This window comes from Branchiostoma lanceolatum, chromosome 4, assembly GCF_035083965.1.
Source record: "Branchiostoma lanceolatum isolate klBraLanc5 chromosome 4, klBraLanc5.hap2, whole genome shotgun sequence".
NCBI classification, from domain to species: Eukaryota; Metazoa; Chordata; class Leptocardii; order Amphioxiformes; family Branchiostomatidae; genus Branchiostoma; species Branchiostoma lanceolatum.
Window position 1 is genome coordinate 13,296,076 of NC_089725.1, and position 26,880 is coordinate 13,322,955.

Below are 26,880 nucleotides of genomic sequence, written 5' to 3' on the forward strand. Positions count from 1 at the left end.
ATTCGTGTAAAAAAAATCCTCAAGACATAGTTTATACAAAAGTCATGTAACTTACATGTACAGCACGTGTCTGTCCTTGACTGAGGACTATTAAAACAGGCGCAATGTGTAAATTTTAAGTTGTAACCACAAATTTGTCAAATTCATTGGCTTGAGTACCACATGTCCGAGGTTAAAACTCTTCCATCGTGTACTCTTTTCTACAATCATCAGGGAAGACATAGGGGAATTCATGTTGCATATGTGTCCCATCATTTTCGTCAGAAACTGATAAAAAAGAATAAATTATCATAAATACCATATTCCCTGAAATTTTCTAAAAGCCGACTCATAACCCCGGCCCGGATACTTGCAATGCAAGTTCAAACATTCTTCCCACCAGGTTCATATTAAATGTCGGTAGTCATTTGGATGTGGAAAGTCAGGTTCAGTCTTAAAACGTTCGGTCGAATTCAATAAGACTCGTCGTCTGCATCGTAGTCCACGTCAGATGCATCATAGTCCACATCCGCAAGGTGTCTCTTCGCGCACGGTGTGACCTCGCTGTCGTCTTCCTCCCTCCGACGCTTCTGTCGGTACAGACAGCCGTCCATGTAAATCAAGTCCACGGTCTCAGTACTTCCTGTCGACTCACACTGCTGGTCACCTCGGGTAGACCGCTTCACCACAGCTCTTCTCCGACCGAAGGTCACAGCTGACCGTTTGTTGGACGAAGTGTCCGGAATGACCAGAAGGTGATTCCTGTTGGCAGGTTGGACCGCACGTACCATACCTCTGCACCTGGCCGAACCGAAGGACTCGGATGTCGTCAGATCGCCTCCGGAGTCGTCGGAGTCGCTCTGTAGCGCCGGAGAAGCGGACAGACCCGGTAGGAGCTCTCTCGTCACAGACGACTTTTCTCCTCCGGAGAACCCAGGCGTCTGGGTGGTGCTGGGTTGAAGCGGGTTGAAGTTGATGTTACCCGCCGGCTTGCTGGGACGGATAGACATCCGGGCGGTCTTTCTACCCTCGTAATGCTGCCAGACCAGCCCTCTAGCGACCCTATCCTCCAGTTTAAGCACATATCTCAGCATGTACGGCTCCATCCTCTCTGATTCTGTATCCTGTCTGACGTTAGATTGACGTGAACCACGGTAAAACTCGGCAACAACTCAGTGGTTGAGATCAGCCGTCAACTCTGGTCGGATCTGTAACAGAAAGTCGTTACGGTCAACCTAACATCATTTGTGTTATTCACAACTTCAAAAAGTCAACAGAAAATGTGTCAGATAACAAAATTAGAGTAAATTCGAGAGGACAACTTGACACAAACCTCTTGTTTTCAAGATGGCCGACTTCAGTGTGGAAAAAGAACCAAGAGAACGCCGAACGTTCTATTTACCGTCACTTTATTACGCCATTCCATGGCAACAACGACAACTAAAGAGAGTGTTGTAGAACGGTTTGCAGAATTCCTGTTGAGGTTGTCGTGTGGAGACAAAATGAAGCGGGTCATAATGACACACAGGTAGAAGGGACCCATCTCCAGTGAACGTTAAAAGCATCAAGTACCTCCCTGCTTACATGGAAAAAACTCCTACCACATCGAGTATGGAAGTAACATGTAAGTTAGAACGGGAAATAACGGTGGGTTTTGATACCAGTACTAAACTTTGCTATAATCTACCATTACAGATAGACCTTTGATGTTGTACACTGTCTACACACAGAGCAGCTGTCCTTGGTGCTGAAAATCATCGAATTACGTGGAAAATCACTATCAACAGAAGCAAGTACAACGACACAGCAAATGGTCTGGCCCACATTAGAAGAATCATCTACAGATATGGACTCGCTTTTCTATAGACCACCATTCATTAATAGATCAGTTCTGTCCTTTGTGCTGAAAGCCATCCAAATACAAACAGCAGCAAAACGTGTCCGTCAGTAAAACATAAACATAATGTTATACACATCCGATATAATGACATCAACATCGTCCCCTGGCTTTCGCGAACTCTACTTCTCGGAAAAAAGTTTTTGGTTTAGAACTATTGATTAGAATGAACAAGAGTTATTGATGAATATAATGATAGAAACGCCGTTGCATTTGTTCAACGTCTTTTTGTTTCACAAATATGAATGAAATTTGGATGCGGTAGCTGTAGCTCTTCAGATTGGGAAATTTACAGGAAATGTACACTCGACCACTACCATCTGTAATTTTGTAAGGAAAACGTATGGCCTTACCTAATATTTCTGTATTAACGGATCATAGATATTTCTTACGGAATGTGGCGCTTGTTACAATACATGTAGTTCTCGCTACTAGGTTATCTAAAATATATGCAGTCTATTATACTAGTAGTGGTGTGTAACTTTTGCCTGCTTCCAAACTATTGCAAAGATAGTTCTACAACACTGTTCCTCGTAAAGTAACCGTTGCCATGGAATGGCGTAATAAAGTGACGGTAAATAGAACGTTCGGCGTTCTCTTGGTTCTTTTTCCACACTGAAGTCGGCCATCTTGAAAACAAGAGGTTTGTGTCAAGTTGTCCTCTCGAATTTCCTCCAATTTTTTTTATCTGACACATTTCTGTTGACTGTAAGTAACTGTGAATAACATAAATGATGTAAGGTGGACATTAACGACTTTCTGTTACAGATCCGACCAGAGTTGACGGCTGATCTTAACCACTGAGTTGTTGCCGAGTTTCACCGTGATTCACGTCAATCTAACGTCAGGCAGAATCAGAGAGAATGGAGCCGCACATGCTGAGATATGTGCTTAAACTGGAGGATAGGGTCGCTAGAGGGCTGGTCTGGCAGCATTACGTGGGGAGAAAGACCGCCCGGATGTCTATCCGTCCCAGCAAGCCGGCGGGTAACGTCAACTTCAACCCGCTTCAACCCAGCACCACCCAGACGCCTGGGTTCTCTGGAGGAAAAAAGTCGTCTGTGACGAGAGAGCTCCTACCGGGTCTGTCCGCTTCTCCGGCGCTACAGAGAGACTCCGACGACTCCGGAGGCGATCTGACGACATCCGAGTCCTTCGGTTCGGCCAGATGCAGAGGTATGGTACGTGCGGTCCAACCTGCCAACAGGAATCACCTTCTGGTCATTCCGGACACTTCGTCCAACAAACGGCCAGCTGTGACCTTCGGTCGAAGAAGAGCTGTGGTGAAGCGGTCTACCCAAGGTGACCAGCGGTGTGAGACGACAGGAGGTACTGAGACCGTGGACTTGATTTACATGGACGGCTGTTTGTACAGACAGAAGCGTCGGAGGGAGGAAGGCGACAGCGAGGTGTCACCGTGCGCGAAGAGACACCTTGCGGATGTGGACTATGATGCATCAGACGTAAAATACGATGCAGACGACGAGTCTTACTGAAAGACTTGGTAGAATGGCAGAGGATTGATGAAATTTAGAACTTGCCAATTATTTATAGGGTGCATGAAGTGAGCTTTTTAAGAAAATGAGTAGTTTCTGAACAAAACCTCAGGAGACAATGTTTGTATTCATGTCTGATGTGATCAACATTTTAATATACCCCAGGCATGAACGGGACAATTTTATGACTGGGGCTATTGAATAATATGATGTTAAAACAGATGTATCTGGTCGTAAACCTTTTGTTCAGATATGTTTTCTCTCAATTTTGAATAACACAAGAAATTCACAAATCCCAGCAAGGATGGGGCTATCAGATTTTATAAAAAAAGGACAATAAAAATATTTATGAATAGACTTTGGACCACTTCCCTTCACTTGTTCTATGCATATTGCAGTCAATTTATAATTATACATTTTTGCTTTTATATCACTAGATTGTAGAAGCGAACGTGAGTTGTTCAGATAATTTCAATCTGAAGAGTAAATCACGTGTTAAAATAGTAAACACACTCAGACCCATTCTCAAGCACAAGGCCAGACTCAAGAAGTACTCAAAATGAGGAGACATCCCGGGGTGTTGTTGGAATTGTCCACTGTGTATTTTGCAACAGAAAGGGCAATGTGACTGTGTTGACAAGGGCTCTCTGGAAACCCATTTGCCTCAGCTGCCTGAAAAAAGCTATCAACTTCAAGTATTGCATTTTCTCCACAAGTTCGGTACTACATCTACTTAATTGTAACAATTCTAATGTTAAAATTGTAAGACTTGGCCAAAGTGACCATTAGAAGGTTAAGTTTATCTGTTGATCTTAATAATTAGTTTCAGTTAAGCGAAACAGACTTTTTAACGATAAACTGCAGCGGGAGAATTTGTTACAACATGTTTTTCCCAGAGTTCCTCAAAGCTGAGACAAAGAGGTTTCGATGAAGATAGCCCGTGCCATGTCATAATGTTACGCATCCTATCTAGGACATATAACCATTCATTTTATCTTACAATTTGTAAAGCCGTGAAAGAATTTCTGCATACCTCACCTGGTGCACCAAAATATACCTACCGATTTACAACACGGAACGTTACATCAACCAAAAGTACAGTCGATATACAAAACACTGAAGGTACTGATGCATAAATTAGCAAAAAAAGGAAAAAAACATCATCTTTCTTTCCAATTACTAGAGTCGAATGTTTTAGTCTCACATGAGTCATATATAAATACAAGTACAATGTACAAAACATAAAAATATGGCATCCATCTTGTGGACTTGGTTATCTAACTAGGGAATGGACTATTCCTGGACCTGTATGAGAATTGAGAGTCTGTACAGACTACAGAGATACTGTACATAGTAGTCCTGTACAGGAGAAGACAGGTGGTAAGCACTCTGCATGGTTGGACACGTTACAGGACCTGGAGCCAAACCCACAATACTATCTCACAGAGGGCACAAACTTGACGTTTTAACATGACATTGTAACAAGAAGGAGCGTACCAGCACCCATGTGGCTACAATATAACACTATCCATGTAGCGGATTATGTGTAACAAAATAACCACAGAAATAACAGCCAACAATTCGTACGTGTGTCCGTTACCTTGTTCCTTACAGTTGTGGAATTGTTTTGCGTATAATAACATTTGTCTTAGTTTCCTTACCGCACTAGCGTTAAGTTGCATACTCTTAGCTGGTTTCTGACAAATGGTTACCATTAGGAAGGTATCAGAAAAACAGTTGATACACTTCACAAATGACTGGTCAGAGATACTGTAATGCAAATGGCTACCACAGGTACAATCACAGGGCACTGAGCACACGACTCTCCCATCCTACATGTACAACCAAAGTGAGCAAAAACAACAGGAACAACAAAAAAACAGTTAACAGTTGCATCCTGCTGCCATGAGTACTGGGTCCTTACAGACACTGGATTCACTATTTTGCTAAAACTTACAAAAGAGTATGACACTGGTCCACAGAATATTTCAAATGAACATTGAGTTATGAATAACATGGCTCAAAGCTCAGATCATGTGGTGACACAATACAACTATATCCATCCCTTTTATCATTAAATTTGTTTCTTAATGCATGTTAATAGATTAGTCAAAATGTTGATTCTAGCCAAGTGGTTAATGTTTCATCACATTTCACTTGCTATTGACTGCAGAATTTAGGCAAAAAGTTGAGGATACTTTAGCTAGCAGTCTCTCTTTTTTTAATATAATTATGGAATGAACTTAAAGGCCGAAATGTAAAACTAAGAGACAACCTTCTAGGTGTACTGTGCCACACCACACTGATATATAACTGTATCTGCATATACAAACGTACAGAGCCTTACACCATGGTAGATTTTTGTTTTTCTGATGCTACTTTTCGGACCACTACACGTACTGAGGCATCACAAAAATAGTTATCTCAGAAGTCACTTTTCCCACAACACCCCACAATCCTATCTACACATAGAAAGTACAGCACCCATCACATCGGTTTCTTTAAGCAGCTTTGTAGGGGGGGGGGGGGGTACAGAGTCAAGATGAACCCTGGTAAACATCTTTTCTATATCATAATTCAGGTTCATCTTAGAAATATCACATGTGCAATGGTATTGCTTGAGTTGTGGGCACCAGCTGTCGTGTATTAAAATCGGCCATCAATGTATGTCCACTCTGTAGCACACTGGCACACACCAAGGACCTAACTGCTATATATACATCAATATTGTTTTAATGAATGATTTCAAAAGCCTAATTACCTTAATTACCCAGTGTATTTTTTTATACCTATCAGACAGCTCCTGGTCCACTCAAAGTGTTAATTGACATCTAGAGACCAATCTGGCATAACAGAAATCTTGCCCCCTTCCTTTATGTTTTTGTGTCTTTATTATTGACTGGTGGTTTTCTGTTTGAGGCACTTGTCTGCAATGGCACTGTGGTGAGAGTATCTGGACTGTTAAATCGTGACTTCTGTATCGTTAAGCCTTCTTTAGTTAGCTGGATATTTCTTATAGAGTTACATCGGTTTGAATCTTTTTTCCTTGTCTTAATTCTATGTGTAAGTTATGACATTTCTATACAGCACTTTCTGTCACATGGGATGAGAATATAGCTGGATACCTACACATCACTTCCCACAGCAAACTTAGCAGGCTCTATATATATATCATACAAAAACCGGAAAATTTACAATTTACACTCACTGTACATTTTACAAGATTTCTCTTGGCAACAGATTTAGGAGTTATCTTTTCTCTTTGTTTTCTCTTTAACTCTCCTGCTTGTCATTGAATGGTCCCAACAAACCATTGAACGTTATTCAAGGTCGCTGCATTCTTCAACTGTTACTCAGTCTACTGTTCCTTCCATTCTAACTTCTGTCTTTAAAAATATCCCTCAACATCTAACAAACCCTGTCAAACACATTGAGTACTTTCTCCGATTATACATTGTACCGGCGGAGAAAAAGAAAGCTTCCTAGCTGGTTACTATGACATTCTAGTCTGATAATACAAACATTCTACCAGCCTTCGCTCTTTGCCGTCCTACCGCGCGACTCAGAGGTTAATGCCCGTCAGCAGCTCGTGACATAACTGTTTATACTGCTGGGTGTCGCCGGCGAGTCTCTTAACGCACAGTCCGTTCAGCCCCAAGTTTACCTGACACACCACCATCTCCATCCTCACCCCCTCCTTCTCCAACTCAAACAAGCAGTCCTGATGCGTGTACATCACCGATGGCCCCTTATTGTCCAGCATCCTCTTGACCTCTTGCACGATCTCCCCTACATTTTTCTCGGACGTCATTTTGACCGAGGGGTGGATCTTATGGCTCTGAGGTAGAGACTGTCCCATCCCTCCGCCCTGGATGTTCATACTAGTCATAGTCGACACGCTGGGGGACGTAGTCACAAAGTTTGCCAAATCTGAAGGAGTCTTCACTAGCAAGGTTTGCGAATGCATTGTTGCCTCTCCATGGTTCAGTCCGGGGTTACTTGATGAGCTCTGTGAGTTGACTGCGAATATTGTTCCATGGTTGTTTTGTGCTCTCTGCAGCATCTGGGTCTGTTGGAGGCGAGCGTCCTGGCCAGACTGTACTGTGTGGTGCCTGCGGTGGTTCCTGGCCGGCCGCAGGGGCGTATTGTCCATAGAAGAAGCGTTTGTATACGGTATCGTATTAGATATCATCCTCGTGTCGGTTCCATCTGACAGGTACCCCTCCATTTCTGAGTTCGACGGAATGCTTGCCAAGTTTGTTGGATTGTAGGGACTGCCGGGGACTTGAAACCTACTGAGCGTCTCTGACGTCACGGCAGACCGCGGTCGCTGTCGTCCCCTACCAACCGACAAGTCATCGACTAGCGCAGATATGGCGTTCAACCCTGCAACGTTCGCCGAAGGGCCTAACTGGTTTAACAATACCCCCTGATTTGGTCCGAAGAAATTCAGCCGCTGCGTGTTTTGCATGTCCGGTTGTGGAAATGGCCAAGTTCTCTGCAGGATGGGTTGGAAGTTCATCTGCACATTCTGCACTGTTGGGGCATAGCTGGGCTGAAACGTGGCGAATCCCATGGCCTGCGGGAACACAGGCTGGTAACCAGCTGCCGTCTGCTGGGTCGTCGTGTCCACGGTCGATGTCATCACGGAGGGAGAGAAGGTGAGGGGGAAAGTTCCGTCCATCATAGGACTGTTATTCCCAACAAACTGCTGCGGGCTGAAGTCGAAAATCTGCTGTTGTTGCGGAACGGCGACGGACGGAGCACTGCTAGGTCGCGGGGGCTCCCCGTCACACCCGTCGAAGCTGCCCTGGCTGTCCACGCGGTGCTGCTCCTGTAGCATGTAGCTGTTGTGCGCCAGCTGCCCGTGGCTGTCGTTACGCTGCTCTGCCTGCGAAAACGCCTCCTGATAGTCCAGCTGGTGCACAGGGGAGTCCTGCGGCGATCCTTGCTCCTAAAAAATCAGACAGAATCAGAAAAGTGGCATACTTGAGAAAATTTTTGAAAGGCAAAACAGAATGCTGGCGACCCCATTCACCTTTCACAGACACCATAAAAAGCAGGGCATGTATAGAGCATTCAAACACTAGCTGATATTCTCACCTAAACAGGAATTCTAATGTTACTTCAACAGTGTCCTACACGAAATATATGTAGAAAATACGGTAAAGCATGCAACACTTAAAAGATTCCTACTTAAAAAGAAAATATCATTTTTTTCTTACTAAAAAGATGACATTTCCATACTAGATTCTTGAAAAATAAGAGGCTCTGCCACTGAGGCATTGCCAAAAAAAGAAGACATGTTTGAATGCTCGTGACTGAAATGACATACATGGTAGCCACAATGAGGACACCACATGATGGAAGGCTCAGGAAGGGTTTAGAAGAACACACTTTGTTTGACTTTGGACAAGGATGTTGGTCACATAAAGTAACAGAATATACTGCTCACTTGCAAAATAAACTAACAATTAGAATAATCTACAATGCCATCCCTCAAAGAAAAATGAATTTTATTCCTTGACACAGAGGCAAAGATGAGAGAAAGAAAAGCTTTTGGAATACATTCAAGACTGGGAGGGAGTTTTTGAATTAGAAATAGGGCACAACTCATGTCACTTGTAGCCAATGTAACGGACAATCTTGGCTATAGTACAGTCACTAGTTCTTCTGTACATGTATAAGTCATCTTGAAGGCAAGAAAATAACGGCTGAAGTTGCTGGTGGAATCTGAACATCATCAGTGTTACAAAGTTATTAGTTGGTAGCAAGAGTCAGTCGGATGAAGTGATCTAACTGATACAATGATAGTGTCAGAAGACGGGTTTCTTTCCAAAGTCACCCGAGTCCACAAAACATGTAAAGAATAGCCAATATTTTCCCTTCAAAATCTATAGCAATGTTGTTCCTCCTTTTTGCTGATGTATTTGGTAAAGAATCATTGACCAGAGTTCAGATGGCTAACTTGTAAAATTTATTTTTAACAGAATGAGTTTTTGACATTTTGAGTTTTCATGATGTACACATTGCATCAAGATGGACACATAGAAAGGAATGGTATGACCCGACTAGTGGAGGATGAGAGTCACAGTAACCCCTTCCAGATCCTTCCAGTCAACAGTTATAAGTACCACGACACAGAGACAATGGAGACACCACAGTTAACAACCTTACTTCCCTGGGCCCAGTATAGATTTAGTCCACATGGGGTGGGTTTTACAGACATGTTAGGCTGAGGCCTACGCAACTATGAGGGAAGTCTACACGAGTAGGTATAGTGAGTCAGTAAGGTGAAGAGAGATACTTAAGAAAGATACTTCCTATTGCACACATGCCTTCAAAGAAGGTGCTAGACGGTGGGGAAGCGAAGCTTCCAGCTCCTCGCCCTGTTTCCGGGGTTCCTCGTCCTCGTCTACACTTGTATAAATTATCTAGCAATAATGACACACAGCAGTCAGCTAGACCGACGTGAGGAAGACATGCAGTGTGGTAGACTGAAGGTGCAGAAAGACTCAGTAGTGAAGACAAACATGCCATATAGAAATAATCGCACCACACTGTAGATCAAGCACGGATCACACACGGATATCATGGCTCACAGCGGTGCTTTACTTACACGTACACGTACGCACGTGAGCACACAGAGCGATTTGTGAGCACCTTCAGTGCTGCTTTGGGGAGGTAGGCAGGCACGTATAAAATCATACAGATGTATTTCACAAAAATGTCATGCCCATTTCTATTCAAATACAGGCAAGTTTGAGTTATTTGAATGTGTTTTTGTATGACACAGAAATTTTGTTTGCACAATTGCCCACAACAAGAATAAAAGCTTGCCTCAAATTTAGAAAAGACAGAGCTTAATTTGCTTATGACTGCCTTCACAAACCCAGAAAAAGGTCAACATCAAATACAGGCAGGTAAGTTGAGAACATACAAGAGAAAGAAATAGCAAACAAAGAGTTTCAACAATAATAAGAATTGGAGGGAGATTGAGTTTGAGGAGTGAAGAAATGACAACTTTTCTTTCCATATGCCTACCTTCCCAACAGGAATTATCAGTGTCAACCAACCAACAAACAAACAAGCAAATTAATTAGAAGACACAAATAGAGCACAAATAAAATCAAACAAGGCAAGGCCAACAGCACTAACCTCTGGGATTGGTTTCGTCTGGAGTGCCGGTGGCTTCTGGAGCCGGTAGCCACTGGGCGAGCTGAGAGGGACGCCCGGGGCCGGGGTGAACTGGGGAAAGTTGGAGACACCTTCCCGCTTGGTAAAGGGGTTGGGGGATTCGGGGAAGTACACTTGGGGGGCGTCCATGGGGGATCTGGCAGCACCAGTCTTCGTGAAGGGGTTACTGTGGAGCTGGTTTGTGGGAGAGTCTGTCAGGCCCTGGCGCAGGGCGTGGGAAGAGGAGGGGTAGGTGGGAGGGGGGCTGTTTCTGTTTTGTTGCTGGAAAGGACATAAAATTTCACTGAGTGTCAGTAACAAATGAAAAATAGATGTCAGTGTTGTTCAGTGACAGACGGTGATGTAAAAGCAGAATCATTTGTATTCAGTCTTCACCACAAACTGAGTGAGAAGTGGGGGAGGGGGGTAGGGCATACCTGTAGGTGTTGGAAGGCAGGGGGGCTGTTGCACTGTCTCTGCAGGTTCAGTCTCTGAAGAGTCTGAGTCAGATGGCTTGGATGCATTTCCTGTGGTAAGCAATCAAAACAAACTTGACCAAAATCCAGCCAGGCAGGACTTAATCTCTCTACTTCATACGGTGAATAGACAAGGCATTTGTATTAGCAGAACATAAGCAGATATAGCGGACTGCAAATCCACTCATCTTTCTATGAACTGGACTACAAAATAAAGAAGATGTAACCGTAAGTCCACAAAGCTGTAAAACACTATTTTTCCTGATGGAATAGAAGCATACATTGTACAATGGCCCCTTTGTTCTAACTTCCAAGCTATATTTCTCAATCTGGGTTGAGTAGGAGGGCGTCAGAGCACCCAAAAACGATGTAACACTGAGATTAATTTTGTGGGAATAACCTGTATGAGTCAGGTCTACAACAGCATTTTCCATTGCACAGTAAATTAAATTCAAACAAGGCACCTGTAACTTTTAACGTAGACCTGTGTGGTCTATGAGAACAAATTGAAAGAGCGAGTAACGTGTGTGAACCTGTGCCTGCTGCTGCTGCTGCAGGGTGGGGGAGGCAGACAGGGGAGGGGAGGGCTGCGGGGACGGACGGCTGTTCTGCAGCTGGGCGATCTGCGGGTGCTGCTGCCGCGAACTCTTGCCAACCTGCTGCTGCAGCTGCTGATACTCCTGCAGTCAAGGTCAAAACACAGGCTTCAGAGGACTTCAGGAGGACTTCAGGAGTACATGTCATTGATTTGTCAGACCACGCCTTCAGTTAACTTAATACCTACATTTTCTAGGTATTCATGGTCATCATGGTTTCACTAACCTTTATTTATATTAGTTTTTTTAAGAAAACCACACATTATCAAATCACAACTTCTTACTGAACAAAAGTGGGCATCCTATTTCAAAATGCAGATACAGGTCAAGAATTTGCATAATTTATACAATGTGCTGGTAAAGACATTGCTTTGTCTTAGTATGTGTCTGTGGTTTGCAATACGATGTGGGTTTCTTTCTACACTTTATTGTACTGCAACGGTTGAACCATTTTGTGTGTGCGTGCAGAACTCCCCTTAACATAGCTTGAAACTTGCATCGTTCTGTGTTGGTAGGCTTCATTCCAAAACAGGTTTTTGAACCGCAATTTCCAGCATATAAAAAAAAGGTTGCTAGATTCTAAAGCACCAGACTTTGTCAAAGAAGAAAAATTTCTTGACAGCTTCAGCCCCCTAAACAGTATACTTAGTAACCAATGATATCCCTTCTGAAAGACTGGTGCAGCCCCAACCAAGATGTCCTTCCCCTGGATTGAACTGGGTCAAGCAACACACCTGCTGTAGCTGTTTCAGGCTGCTCTTCTGTGAACTGACGCTGCCCTGGCTGGAAAGTTTCTCAAAATGCGCCCTGAAAGCGTGCAGGCTGGCCGCGCCGTCCGACGCTCTTCTGACGGGGGAGTACCGTTCGCTCGGGAGGTGTAAAGAGTGGACGTCTTTGTAGCTGTCTCTGCCACCTACAAATGGTACAATATACATGTAGCAGTCAATATCAGTCATCAACATCATAGAAAGGCCATACATATTGTGTAATATTCCTAAAAAACAGGAGCTCATCATGATCATGAAAAATATCCATATCGTGAAGCAGCTTAATCTGTTCATCTAAATTCTAAGAATTTGTCACCACTTCATTTAGAGCAAGTGACATGATGTTCTGCTGTCAATCGAAGTAGGACAACGCAATATTATGGCCCTGCTACTCGTTGTTCTTTGCCTTACTAAGATCAAAATCAATGGCACTTTTTTTTCCAATTGTCAGAAAGGTTGAAAGAAAGCTAGACATACTGGATCTGTGTGGTGGGGCCAGGAGCCCCCCTCGCGGCTTGAGTGGCCTCTGGGCCAGCTTGTCCTGAAGCTCTGCTGGCACGGCGTCGGGGACGGCCAGCGTGTGCCGCTTTCCGCGGTTCATCAGGTATCTGTAACAGGAGCCGGAGATGAGCGCAATTGACATAAATGGAATGATCTTATTGCACAATAATTGCACCGGTGACATTGAATGGCAATGTACAGATAGCATAACTTACAATCTAGGTCTGTTCTTCAACAATTCTAATTACTACATTACTTCGGTACCATAAATTGAATGAAACTTACAGTAATAACTAAAGGAACTATTGCAAACACAATATTGCGTATGTCTAGGCAACTTTGCGATCTTTCATTTGTCAAATCTCATCTAGGAATAGACTAATCACTAATCAACAAACAGACTAATACAGAATTTCAGAAATCTAACAGGTGACCACAAATCTTTCCCCAGAATCTTTCCCCAAATTTGGACTGCATGTACCTTCTAACCGCCTCCTGGTCTGGTTCCTCATCATCATCCTCCTCATGAGGCATCATGGGGATGGTCTGCTGCAGCATCGGCATCGGCGGAATCTTGGGTGGGACAAGACCGGGCGACACCTGGAAGTACAGCATCACTTAGTATTTACAGCTGCTGTACACCATGCAAAATAAATATTACTGTATGTCTTTTTCAGTAGTAGTGCTGTAGTGGTCCCAGAATCATTCCTTGGGGAACACACATAAGTACAGCATCACTGTTGTTACTTTACAGCACAAATAGAAGACTATAGTCTACTTCTGCAGTGGTGGTAGTGGTCCCAGTAGCAAATAATGCAAATTAGCTGTTTAGTTTGCCTGAGCCATCAGTAGTCCCAGAATTATCCCTTGGAGAACACACAATATTATTCTAATAAATGCAAGATGATGTCTTGCCCTCTACTTTGGTGTGCACCAAAATACTGAATAAGACTTACAGGGAAGGCTTCTTGGCTGTTTCGTAGCGCCAGTAAGGCCTGTGCGTGCAGCTGGATGTTGGCGCCCCCGTCCGACGCTCGCCTGCCCATCGGCATGTCACGGATGTCCGGCAGCTGCAACAGGTTCTGGTCCTGTTACACAGGGTGGGGTGGGGGGTCAGTCTGGACTTGTAGGTTTATGGCAGTGCCTTAGGTATTCAATAAGTGATATAAAAAAATATCTATTCCATCTAGAGATTGAAGACATGACCGGGCGACACCTGGAAGTACAGCATCACTTACATGTAGTATTTACAGCTGCAGTTAACCATGCAAAATAAATATTACTGCATGTCTTTTTCAGTAGTAGTGCTGTAGTGGTCCCAGAATTATTCCCTGGGGAACACACATGAATCATGTCGATAGTACAACTGTTGTACAATGTCAAATAACTGACATACCTGATATTGTACCATTTGGTTGAGAGCCTGCGGAATGTTTGGTACAGCAGTCTAGTGAATAAACAAAAAGAAAACAGTTTGATAACAACGACAACATTCCAATGACAGCACATATAGGAAATGCAACAATGCTCATGTGACATTTAGACAGGTTATAATTTGGTAATAATACGTTGAGATAATATTTTCCATAACATTTTAGCATACATTTTCAAGAGACTAGTTAGTGGGATCTTACTGTACAAGACAGGAAGCAAAAGATCAAACTTGAGTTACAACTGTTAACAGTAAATTCCTTTAAGTTTAGGTTACTTAAATTCTGTGGCACAATTTATGAGTTTGCAGCACTGTTACACAATTGAAAGTAGTAACCCAATGGAACATGAATGATTGCAGAGTTCAACGTGGTCAGAAAAAAAGCCTCTAACCAAAAACAACTGTCAGGAGAAAACGTACAATTAAGCAACAGTTATCACAGTTTTGAACAGCACACGTACCTTGTAGTGGACAGTCTGGTTGGGTTGTGCCAGGGCCTGAGGAATGTTGGGTACGGCAGTCTGTCCGACCGTGACGTTGGGAATCACGTGTGTGAAGGCCTGCTGCTGCTGGGGCAGCGTGGGGTTGGGCTGCTTCAGTTTGGCAGCCAGCTCCGCAGGGATCTCCGTTCTGAGGAAGATCAAGAGTCAACTCAGGAAGATTTTCAATTAAGCACTAAACAAGGCTCAAAAGTCGCTCAAGGTTTAGGATTACATAAACTTAAAAGAAAAACTGGATGAAATAGATAAGAGAGAATTTCAAAGTTGCTTATCAAGTAGTTTAAAAAAACGTATTACATTTCCTGAATGCAAAAAGGACTTTGTAAAAACGTCTGACAAGTTGATACTTAGATTGGTACAATTGGTGCAACCACAGTTGTATGGACTGGGACATGTATCATGAACTTAGCACATAGCTTTCACTGCAAAAAAAATGTTGTCTTATCAAAGAGTACCTTGGATCAGCCACACCCAGGGTATGTCTTCTCATGGACAGGTATCTGGCCAGCGCCTCTGGGGATGGCTCCTCCGTGTCACTCTCCATCTGGTCTCCTTCTCCTCCAAGGTCAACCTGCTGGGAAGTGAAGAATCAATATGTTTGTTTGATATTAGTTTGACAAGACTTCAGAAACAAATGTAAAGGTCTCTGTATTGAGTCTTCAATACACCAATGATACACACAGCACAGCTATCTGTGACATAATGTTACAAATTCAATATGCCATTAACTTTTGCGAGAAAAGTCTTTAATTTTAAAGTTAGTATATCAGCAAGATCAGCCCTTAGAAACACAATTATAGGCTCCACTCCTGAGGCGTCGCCAAGAATGTAACCCCCACGCACCTGTCTCAGCTGGTGAGTGTTAATCTGAATGTGACTGTCTTAGAATATCAGCAAGATAGGCCTTAACAAATACAATAGGCTCCACTCCTGAGGTGTCGCCAAGAATGAACCCCCACGCACCTGTCTCAGCTGGTGACTGTTAATTTGCATGTGTGGGAGGTTGGCTCCGGGGACCGTCAGCTGCCCCACGCCGCTCTCCTCGAACATCTGCTGCGGGAGGGCCATGGCCGTGTTGTTGTACTGCGTCAGGAGGGCGGGGTCCGTCAGCAGGCTCGCCTTCATCAACTTGGGGTTCTTCTTGAACTTGTCGTACAGAAGATGGTAGATTGCACTGTGGTCGTCGTAACGCTTGTTCTTTACCGACTGGGGGGGGGGAGGAATTTAATGGGGCAGTTAGTATTTACAGTTTGCTCCATATCTTTGCATTACATCTTTCAAGTCAACAAAGATTCCTATTGCGATTTCAATAATGCAAAATCACATTAAACCCAACGTAATACCTTACATTATCATCTGCTACTGATGATGCTCTCTCTTTTTTATCAACAGGTCATGACTTACCTGGTTTTGCCTTAAATCTAATTCTGGACAATTCTTATTTACATACTGTACCAGTTCTGTACATTCCTCTACATGTATTTCTGGGACTCAGCGTCACGGTAGGAGAGGCAAGGTTACAGTTATTGTACTATAGTAGATGTAATACAATGGAAACGCAGTGCCATGATTTGGTGGTGAAGACGGCACTGAGAAAAACCAAGAAAATAGCTCCACCAGAAATATCTAAAGATTGACAGTTTGTGACCCACCTGTAGCACGAGCTCCCTGTCGATGTTCAGGTTACTAAGGTGTTGCAGCACCTGTGCGCTGATGTACTCGCTGTTGGGCTCCAGCTCCTCGTCGCTGTAGTTGTGGATGAGTCTCTGGAACTCTACGTCCTGTTCGTCCATCACCATCCACTCGTGCTTACAGATCTGCTGCACCGTCAGTCTCTTCTTGGGGTCCAGGACCAGCATGCCCTTTATTAGTTTCTCACATTCTGAAGGAGGGGAAGAGAGCTACTAGTGATTAGACAATGGCAAAAAAATCTCAAAACCATTTAGCTCACTGAAAGACTAGAAGGGAAGATAATAAAATACACATGAATCATGAGTCAGGCTCGTTGTACAGGTGAAGTTCCAGACAAGATATTGTACATACATTGTCTAAGAATGCTGGTTTTATAAGTTAGAACAGTTAGGAATCCAGCTTTAAAACCTGTAATTTATTGGTGACATATAGGTAGATTTAAGCTTGGAGATATGCTAGTCAACTGCCATACTGTACTATAACAGGTATACACTGCTCTATGAACAGTGTTGTTAAGTCATTAATTTGGAAAGAAAACTCCTTTTAACACAACCATTATTTTCTCATCTGCCAACGTTTCATTAACAGCAGTATTCATATACATGTACATCCTGATAAAGGCAGTTGTCCTGATAAATTTTGTGAAGTCTTGATATGCGGATTCGAAAACATGAGTCTGTTCTATATGGTTTATAATAAGATGTTCATTTAATGTAGGGACATATCACACCACCCACCTGTTGACATGAAGAAAGGAATGCGGAATTTCCCGGCCAGCACCCTTGCCCTGAGATTCTGCAGCGTGCTCCCATCGAATGGAAGGGCTCCACATACTAAGACGTACAACACCACCCCGAGACTCTGTACGCCAAACAAACGAATCAATCAACATATATCAAATAAGCATTTGTAAGATGGCCTCCTCTAAATGCCAAACTGGTGTGTAGTGCTGGATTGATGCTGGATTGGTTACTGTGAAATTATCATGGCAGTCGGCACTAATGCCAGACTATAGTTACTGTAGCATCAACACCTTCAGCATTAGAACAGCATTACACACCATGCACTTTTGTTATTGCTGCTGTAGTGATTTTCACTGTCTACTTATTTACTAAACATTACTCTCACTCTTTATCACTATTTGCTAAACGCCTATTCACAAAATAAGTTCCATGTTATCAATTTCAGGGACTTCCATAAGGTCTTCCACAACTTCATACCCAACAATAATTTTAACAAGCCTTTTATCACTAACTTAACTTATACACAACAGTTTCTAAGATCTAATCTAACATTAACTGTGCATTGATTGTCCCCCCTGAGAATACAATTAGATTTATCTATTGACTGATAATAGTGATATATTACTAGTAATAGAATGAAATATATCAAATTCTCTTTAGCAAGGCAGTGGAACGAAAGGTAAATAAATATGTCGAGCATTAAGAACACGGCGTGTATATTCCAAAGAATCCATGATGAAGAGACGTCCAAAATTCAATCACATTCGGACCACACTTTACAATAAACCAGCATATCATAATACAATATGATACGATTCATTTATAACTACAATACTAGCTACACATGTATAAGCTATGAACCACCCCACACTGTATGTACATGAAGCCTTTAGTTATTGGATGCTAATAAACATGAACATGCAGCACTATGTGCTTATCAGTCCTACCCAGATGTCCACTTCTGGGCCCATGTATTCCTTGCCCTCAAACAGCTCCGGCGCGGCGTATGGAGGACTGCCGCACCACGTTTTTAATGGATGGCCTGGAGTGAAGTGATTACTAAAGCCAAAGTCTGCAAGAGTAAAAGAAAAAAAAATGCAACAAGGTCAGTTCAAGGAGAGAAACATTTTGGGTCTCATGTAGATTTATCTAAACGTAATAAAACACATCAGGGCAAGAAATACTTTCCATTTTTTTCATGATTTTTTCGTGATTGCCTGAGCCTGCAATGACTGAGAAGTCCGACATTAATATTATATATCATCTTCCTAATATTATGTCCTTGCAAGGACCAAACATTGGTGGAACCATTCATCTTAGGCATTTCAGGGACAGATTGGGAGGAAGTAAGTCTTGTTTTAGCAAAACATTTTCTTTCAATTTAGATTGTGTCCATGCCTGGCTAGCATAAAAGTAGAGGCATTGATTGACAGTATAATTCCAATACCAGCACCAACTGCAACTTTTAAAGCATTTCAATCATTACTACAACTTGGCATAGCCCATTACCGCAGCTCTTCCAACAGCACAGTGTATGAGTACTGCACAGAATAGAGAACAGGGACCCAGTCCAAGTCTTGACATCTCTATTCCAAGTTTATTTAGGTCTGGGGTCGTGGCAGGTCTGGTCTGTGTGTGCAGACGCTGTAATGTGGATGCAGACAGACAGGGGAGCCTGTGTCAACACCCTCCCAGACATCAACCTGAGGTGGTAATCTGGCCACGAATGATGTGCTGTTTGTCCAACTGAGGTGGTAATCTAGCCATGAATCACGTGCTGTTTGTGAGCACTCAACACCCGGACTCCCCTTTGCTTGCACAATATATTGTGCCAGTCTTCCCTTTGGTTATTCCACTTTGTACATGAAATATTATCCTAAGTTGGTTTGCAGGAAGGAGATTGGATGAAGACAGCCATCTGAGGAACCCAAGGCCGCATATTGTCTAATAGTATCTACTTTTTATGTACCTCAGAAGCAGACTTTATGTCGTGCTACGGTGTGTTGGAAACTAAAGACGCTAGATTGTGTTACCTTAGTTCCTGGAAAGACGGTTACATAATTATGTACCTCCATTGACTGCTCAAAGCATTGTTCCGATCTACAAGCACTTTGAAACACTCTACCCTTGATTAGTTGTTTGATGTCATGTACTTTCTATTGATTTCTCTGCCTTGTTCAAGGTTGGATGGTAGCGTAATGCTTTCACACAGGTTCAATATCACACACATGGTGATGATGAAAAAGAAATGAGTGCTATCATATTTGGCGGTGTGGAAACTCTGATCTAAGCAATGGTTTGTGACGTGCCTTGCTTTAAATTTTAAGAACCTGACATTTTAAAACATATCAGAAGAAGACTGACCTAAACAAAAAAGATCTGCTAGGATTTATTAAGCTGCTAGTAATTCTAATAGAATAATAATAACTATAATAAATATTCCCTACCTAGATATCTGCGGATAGTAATACCTCATATTAGACACATTTTCACAAATCCTTAATATTATTAACTGCACAATCCAATATTCAGAACTCGTGACTCACGTCTCTGGACTGAAGTGGACACAAAAAATATTTCTCCACCTTAATGAGGAAGTGAACACGGATAGTCAGCCCTAAGCAAACTACAGTTTCTATTCCGGGATAAAGATCGTGCCACAATCATTAAAGGGAAGAGTGCAACGACCCCTAAGCTTCCTACATGTACCCACATGCGGAGTCAACGATCAACTTATATAACGTTGTCAAACATATGCATGTCTTAATACCGGATGACGATGTTCCTTTTATACGCTGCAGTGGAAAGGTTATGTGTGGGGTCAACAAGCTACTAATACCAAAATTAATCCCGACCCCAGATCCTTCCAGAATGTACGCGTGACTTATTGCAGGATTACGGTATCCCTTTCGGACACTGCGGCAAAAAGGTTACACATGGGGTCGATGACCTACTAATACCAAAATTAATCCCGATCTAAGAAGCTACAGAATGTAGGCACATCTCATTGCCAGATGACGACGATATTCTCTACCAAACAATGAAGAAGAAAGGGCAGCTCATATAAGAACTTAAATGGCATTTGTTTTTCATAGTGTGGGGCAACCATGCAATTATAGCCAGTGTTACATAATCTTTCGCTGTCAGGGGCTGATTGAAGCGTGATTTAGCCAGGCAATTTGATTTTATAATGACAGAGAATTTATGATGACAGAGGCTTTTAGGATCTTGCACTACTGGTCACTGAAGATTTTTAGTTGACTAGCAAAGTTACTGTTACAGTACTTTAAGCGTAGATTCAAAATTAAACATGTTGTAAGACTAGCATGCTGAAAACACTTACATGTACACTGTATATTATGCAACCCTAACTTAAAGTTAAAGCCTGACAACACTTGCAAAAGGTCTGACTTAGCACACATAACTGTGTAATAATTTCTCTATCATGGCAAACACTATCAACCATCTCCCAGGCACAGCTGAGAGTAACTCATTAACATTTCCTAATTGCCTGGGCACTCTGTTTGATAACTGTTTAATTGCTTGTTTTACGGTGATTATGATCAAGTGACTTTATCAAGTACACAAGTCATAAAACATAATGAAGTTAAGTTGGCTTCAATCTCAACACGTTGCACTCAAAATGGGGATAAAGCATTGACTGCTTCGTGTAAGAAAATTTCTGCAGATAATAGCAGGGTGTGAAATTCCTGGTTGCATGTTGCACAGTGCAACAAGATTTCGGTTGGTGCAAGTTAATTCCAAACCCAGGTAGCGCAGTGTGCAACCTTATATTTTGAGCCAAAGATTTCAATCGGAGCCCTGGAAGCTCACAAAAACACAGTGTCACTCTCATAAAATTCGGTAAATCTTCAATTGAAATAAAGAAATCAACACTTTTTCGTTTTAAACCATCCAAAACCCTTCATAGATCGTGAAATTTGAGCTGAAAAAGACAAAAACACACTGCCCTCAGGTAAACAAGATGTTGTTAAGTCAATGGGAACACAATACTATCTAATATATATTTTGAAATGTTAGTAGTATTATACGCTACATACAAGCTTGATTTGAAGAAATCGGTGAATGTTGCTGGAGCAACCTGAAATTTGGATGTGCAACCTAGCATTTGCCCTTGGTTGCAACATGGGCAACCTGGCTCAAAAAAGTATTTCGCACCCTGAATAGTGAAGTACGTTTCAAAGTATGCCACAAAATGATACTTCAGTATTGTCTTAAACCCTTTCTAAACCTTACATACACAGGTTTTCTGTTACTAAATGCAATATCATAGCAAGCTGCCAGAACTATCTGCAATATGGAAGCTTTCGGCAAGATTACTTTATCAAATACCTGTTGGACTTTTTTATCAGTCACTGACAAAAGATAATGGGTGCTAACTGAAACATCTGTGACCGTTTACAAAATATATTCAGTTGCTTGCAAATTTAGTAACTTTTGTGTTGTGTTATGATCATATTAGATTGGATGTCTAACCTTTATCGACATATCATAAGCCATAAGTCCTATAATTCTACAACATGACTTTTAGATGGACTTGATTAGATTAAGTGTTCGTGAGTCATCTTATGAGTCACAAAACGCTGAATGTTTTTAGTTAATACCCTTTTCCTGCCAATTGCAGATTGCAGAATGATGATTCTTTCGAGCCCACAATTTTGGAGGCCAAGAGAAAAATTACAATGACCAGGGCTTTGGGGGTATACAAGTCATGGACTTTAAAAACAAACAAAGAAATCAAAGCTCTCATACATGTACCTCCTTGAAATATATAGGGTAACATTTTTAATTTCTTGTTTATTCACAATTTTGAATTTCTTGCTAATTCTGTCAGTATGCATTTTCCTGCCACCCTGCAGAACCAACTTTGGACTCTGGTTAAACCAACCTTCCCATCCTGCCAGTCTCCAGTTACACCATCTTCTGCCTCACATCCTGTCATGCTTAGATACTCAGATATTTACAGACACACACCAGGACAAACAAAGACACAGACCAAAACAATGCTTCATTTTTCAATGAGGTAAAAATCTTACGGAACACAGGAACTCTTGGTCCAAATTGATGATAATGATTTCGAGCCCTTCTACATGATTGTGTACAATATGTACATTTTCCCACTTACCAGCTAGCTTGATATTTAGATTGGCATCTAAGAGAAGATTCTCTGCCTTCAGGTCTCTATGTACAATGTTATTCTTGTGGCAGTAGTGAACAGCAGTTAAAATCTGTTTGAACTTTTTTCTGGCTTCCTTTTCTTCCATCCATCCATGGGCCACCAGGTGATCTGAAAAAAAAAGTGTGATAACGTATTAGCATCTTGGAGTAAACGGCAAGACTTACAAAAGACCGGAGTTAGTCAAAGGAGGGGTTCCTCCGAATCCCGAAGAAGTGATACCACCTAGGAATAATGATGCACAGTAATTGGCAGTGGTTTTACGTTTTCAGTTTTCACAGTAAGCTCTCTCCTGAAATCATCACACCACAGATATGTGGTTTTACCACTATGATATTAGTATAACTATCTTGTTTCTAGTGGGAATACAATGTACTTCCTTTACCCCTTCTGACCAGAAATAAACTACCTGCAATTTTTTTTAAAAACCTACCGTTCAAACTTGGCAAGGACCAACAGCCATTGCCAATATCTATATCTTTTGTTTGTGAAATTATGACTTGGTGGAAGAAACATTTCACAACTTCATATTATTGTATCTGAGGTATTGGAAGATATCACAATAATTCAGTAATACTGTAAGATAAATACAGATATGTTAATAGGATCTAAAATCATGCATGGAGGTTTTAGTACTCACCAAATATTTCTCCACCACTTGCATACTCTGTTACCAAATATATCATTCTTCCTGTCTCATAAACCTGTAAACAGCAAAACAATCAATCAAGATTCTGAAGATAAATATCTGAATCCTTTTTGTATTTCTATATCTCTATAGTAAAACCGCCATTCGGCATGGGATACTAGCTAAAAAGACAACTTTAAATCTACATACTATACATTATTTCAAGCTACATTTGAATCTATGGAAAATGTAATTGAATAATACTCTACCGTAGTGTCCTTATTACATGACTTGTATAACAACAGTGAGAACTAATAGCTGATCATTTTTGCATTTATCCACAGACTCAAAGGGTGATCAGCTTCAAAAGGTTTGACATCAATACAATTACCAAAATTCCATCTTTTGAAAAACTAAGTCGTCACATGAAAATGCTGAACGACTGTACAATGAAAATCACTTGACTCTTGTAGCACAAATGAGAGAGTATAGAAGTTAATAAGATCATTAGAGACCTTAGAAATCTCTTTTGTTTGCAAGATTTTAGCATGGCAGCCATACCTGTCCAGTTGAAGCTAGCTATTCTTATGGAGGCCTGAATAGTCTAATTCATATGATGTGGCGACACAATGCATTACTCATAACTGAAAAGTATTATTGCTATCATTGATTCATTCTAATCTAAACAGTCAGCTCATTTTCATAGATTAGAAATAGTTAAGACATCACAACAACATTTCCTAAAAGGATGTTTTTTTTCATACAGGTACAAATTCAACATCTACATTTACCAAACTTATATTCAATTTGGATGAAATATGCAAGTACATATATGTCGTGGGTGTGTGTGGAAGGGAATATGATCAAATAAGATGAAAACCCTCCTTCCTTTCTGAACAACTTCAGACACTGATGATGTCCTAGTTTTCGTGTGAAGATTGCCAACTCACCTGGTATAATCTAATAATGTGGGGGTGCTTGACTTGCTTCATGATCTCGATCTCACGAAAAATTTTCTTCAAGTTATCTTCATCCAGGTGTGTCTTGTCTATAATTTTGATAGCAACCTGTGATGGAAGAGAAAAGATTTTTTGTTAATTAAAAAATAATAATCTTCAATTTTGAGTCATATCTATATTCATTCATAAGCTTTTCATTCGTCATGAACATAAATCTACATCTAACAAAGACTGGTAAAAATATCTTCCAACCTAACTTCAAGAGAGGCAACAATCAATGATTGAACTATAAATTATAATACAGTAATCTAATCAAATACATGCTGTAACAAGAATCTCAAAAAAATTCAATAAGCAAATGAAAATTAAACATACACAAGAATCATAATATCTAATACATCATGGTTTTCACAAATTTAAAAAAATGGCCTTTTAATAGTTTAAGGGTCAAGCAAATTTGCATAAATTATGTACGGGAGGCTTGACGAATGCCTGTGTTATTGTTAGTGGGGCCAACCTCATCAAGGGTAAAGTCTTGGTAGTGATTTGACCTTCAGAAAGCAGAGATATTGATTTCATTACAATTGTACTGGTCAGTAATTGGCTTAGTTCTATACCTTCTATCCTACAACATGTACCTTTTGTGCTGGGATGTGCATGGGTAACGTTGGGTAACATAAATTCGGGATTTTTCCGATAATGGTTGACTGAAATCAATCTAGCAGAACAATAAACCATCCTTTTTTTCTATAATTCTGTCAGTATCATGTACTATCTTTGCACTAATCATATATATGGTAGATTTTGTCTCTAGTCGTGCTGACACCATAATATTTCAACTTGAAACTACCGTCCGCCGCACGCACAATAACGGTGCTGTCGGACAGGGGGGCACATTAATTCGGGAGAGAAGATTCGTCTTGAATATCTTACCGCTAATCACATTTTATACAGCAGCTATTCGTTCCATCCTTGGCTTGAGGAGAGTGCTATGGATATAGACGTGTCCAAGTAAAAAAATACACGAAAAAACGGCCGTACCGCACACATCAGGCCAGTTCGGGAACAACCCGTGTGTTGAGTCGGTAGAACTTCACTCAAAGTCGGCCCATCGTCATCATCGGGCAACGTGTAACGTTACATTATTCATGGCAAGTGTAGCTGGATGCCGTAGCAATGGTAATACTACTATGTCCATGTGTTCCTTGTTGTGTTAGGAGCAAACTTTGAGGAAAATATCTTCCTCAGTCCACTATCACACGCAGCATTTAGACAAAAAAGTGTTCCTCACAAACCTTTGTCGTCTGCTTGACAACAGGAGTCTGGTTAACAATATGGCGGCGGGAAAATATACGTGCCGTAGGTTGTAGCAACAGAGAGGAGTTTTGATGATTGATCACACTTAGAATCCAGTTGCAGGTTAGCAAAAGAGATTGTAATAAGTTGTCTTATAAATAATTGTGTTTAGCTAAGGCAGGAGATGTGACATTTGTCTTATAAACCAGCGAACAACCGTGCTGGGTGATTCTCCCACGAAGCCCCCAGGCTCTGTCAATAAGGGACGGAGAGTTTTTGACGTCGCCAACTTCTAATGCATGGTTATCGAAGCTTTTTATCCAGTGTTCTGAATACGTTAGTCTATCTGCTTTGCATTGCTGGCGTTATAACTGATTTTGCATGCAGCACATATCCCTAAATACGCCGTTTTCGAAAAATCGCGAATTTAAGTACCCCGCGAATTTAGGTTACCCAACGTTACACCTAGTCTATACAAATGTACCTCTATCTGTAAAATTGTTTCAGTACAGCTTGGGGCCTGACCATCACCCTGTATCTGAATAAACTAAAACACTACATGTAAGTGTGCGGATTCCCCTTCTTAGACTGAAGATATATAAATCTCATCTCAAAGATGACAATTTTGCTCTAGAAAATTAGGAAAACTTGTAGCTACGAATTATAACATACAGATTTAGGTCTTGTACCTAAACTGTTGTACCTGTGCCTGTACCACAACATCATGGCGCACAATCCTATTTTTTTGTAGTTTCCAAGCAGATGTAAGGATCAGTCTTATTACATGCATTTCTGCAACATGTAGTACGTCTTTCTAGTATCACACCTATTTAACTGGAAATACAATTATATTGATGGAACTGGAAAAAATGTAGATACCCAGAAAAGACAAAAATGCCCTGACTCATACTTAGAGATATCTTACTTTTGTGCTACATACATGTATTACAGAGTGACACAGTATAGGCATGGGAGAACTTTGTCTACAATGTCAGACATACCACCAACTTGAAGGTAACAAAAGAAGATTGTTTACTACAAAACACAGGTATACATGTATCTCAAGGCATTTCAGGCGACCTTGGCGTTGGAAGCTTCCTGTTTAGGTTCAATGTTCAGTGATTTCTTCCGACAGGGACATTAATCATTAATACATTACGTTCCATAACATGAATTATGCTTAATATGTGTCTTCAGTACTGTTTAACTCAGTGTTTTCAATGAGTTAAAATCTATTCATCCCTTCTTGAGCTATCATGTTTCAGAGTTTAAGATTTTATAAGCCTGCAGTTCCAAGGACAGCTGCTAGAGGGTGCAATTGACATTCACTAAAAAGCTACATGTCCCTGACTGGACCCCAATCAACTCATGATTAGTTCTGAACAAGAAAAGCTACCAGGAGGCCCAATTTGTCCTTTGTTTTGCCAATACCTACAGACATAATGAGCATTATAAGGATCCAGTCACAACTTCGAATTCTTGAGTTATATGCCATCAATAAACCCACAAACAACACCGAAACATCACCTTCTTGGCGAAGGTAAG

General features: G+C 41.4%; 2 protein-coding genes across 5 annotated transcripts in view; one reads left to right on the forward strand and one right to left on the reverse strand.

Annotated features, from left to right (window-relative positions):
* The first annotated feature begins 1,470 nt into the window (after positions 1-1,470).
* LOC136432682 (uncharacterized) lies at positions 1,471-3,729 on the forward strand. Of its 2 annotated transcripts, none has more exons than XM_066424133.1 (2): positions 1,471-1,603; positions 2,645-3,729. In XM_066424133.1, the coding sequence occupies exon 2, from the start codon at positions 2,740-2,742 to the stop codon at positions 3,370-3,372; it is 633 nt and encodes a 210-aa protein (XP_066280230.1). In that variant the 5' UTR covers positions 1,471-1,603; positions 2,645-2,739; the 3' UTR covers positions 3,373-3,729. The 2 variants fall into 2 exon arrangements, with proteins under 2 accessions (XP_066280230.1, XP_066280229.1); XM_066424132.1 differs by lacking the exon at positions 1,471-1,603 and adding an exon at positions 2,445-2,519.
* Positions 3,730-3,950: 221 nt separating this feature from the next.
* LOC136432680 (serine/threonine-protein kinase SIK3-like) overlaps positions 3,951-26,880 on the reverse strand; it is a 57,415-nt gene continuing 34,485 nt past the window's right edge. Inside the window, exons 2-20 of one of the 3 annotated variants that reach the window (XM_066424130.1) lie at positions 24,031-24,147; positions 23,093-23,156; positions 22,402-22,563; positions 18,203-18,327; positions 17,250-17,373; positions 16,473-16,702; positions 15,784-16,026; positions 15,276-15,391; positions 14,782-14,950; positions 14,285-14,335; positions 13,845-13,976; positions 13,370-13,488; positions 12,865-12,995; positions 12,355-12,533; positions 11,558-11,704; positions 10,986-11,075; positions 10,531-10,830; positions 9,711-9,806; positions 3,951-8,326 (exon numbers count right to left, since the gene is read on the reverse strand). In XM_066424130.1, coding sequence (XP_066280227.1) covers positions 6,935-8,326; positions 9,711-9,806; positions 10,531-10,830; positions 10,986-11,075; positions 11,558-11,704; positions 12,355-12,533; positions 12,865-12,995; positions 13,370-13,488; positions 13,845-13,976; positions 14,285-14,335; positions 14,782-14,950; positions 15,276-15,391; positions 15,784-16,026; positions 16,473-16,702; positions 17,250-17,373; positions 18,203-18,327; positions 22,402-22,563; positions 23,093-23,156; positions 24,031-24,147 — 3,987 coding nt within the window. In that variant the 3' untranslated portion in view covers positions 3,951-6,934. Of the gene's footprint in view, positions 8,327-9,710; positions 9,807-10,530; positions 10,831-10,985; positions 11,076-11,557; positions 11,705-12,354; positions 12,534-12,864; positions 12,996-13,369; positions 13,489-13,844; positions 13,977-14,284; positions 14,336-14,781; positions 14,951-15,275; positions 15,395-15,783; positions 16,027-16,472; positions 16,703-17,249; positions 17,374-18,202; positions 18,328-22,401; positions 22,564-23,092; positions 23,157-24,030; positions 24,148-26,880 lie in introns of all 3 variants that reach the window. The other 2 variants (XM_066424129.1, XM_066424131.1) reach the window with 2 other exon arrangements.

Coding starts and splice junctions, on each gene's coding strand:
- LOC136432682 (XM_066424133.1), top strand. CDS start 2,740: ATGGAGCCGCACATGCTGAGATATGTGCTTAAACTGGAGGATAGGGTC.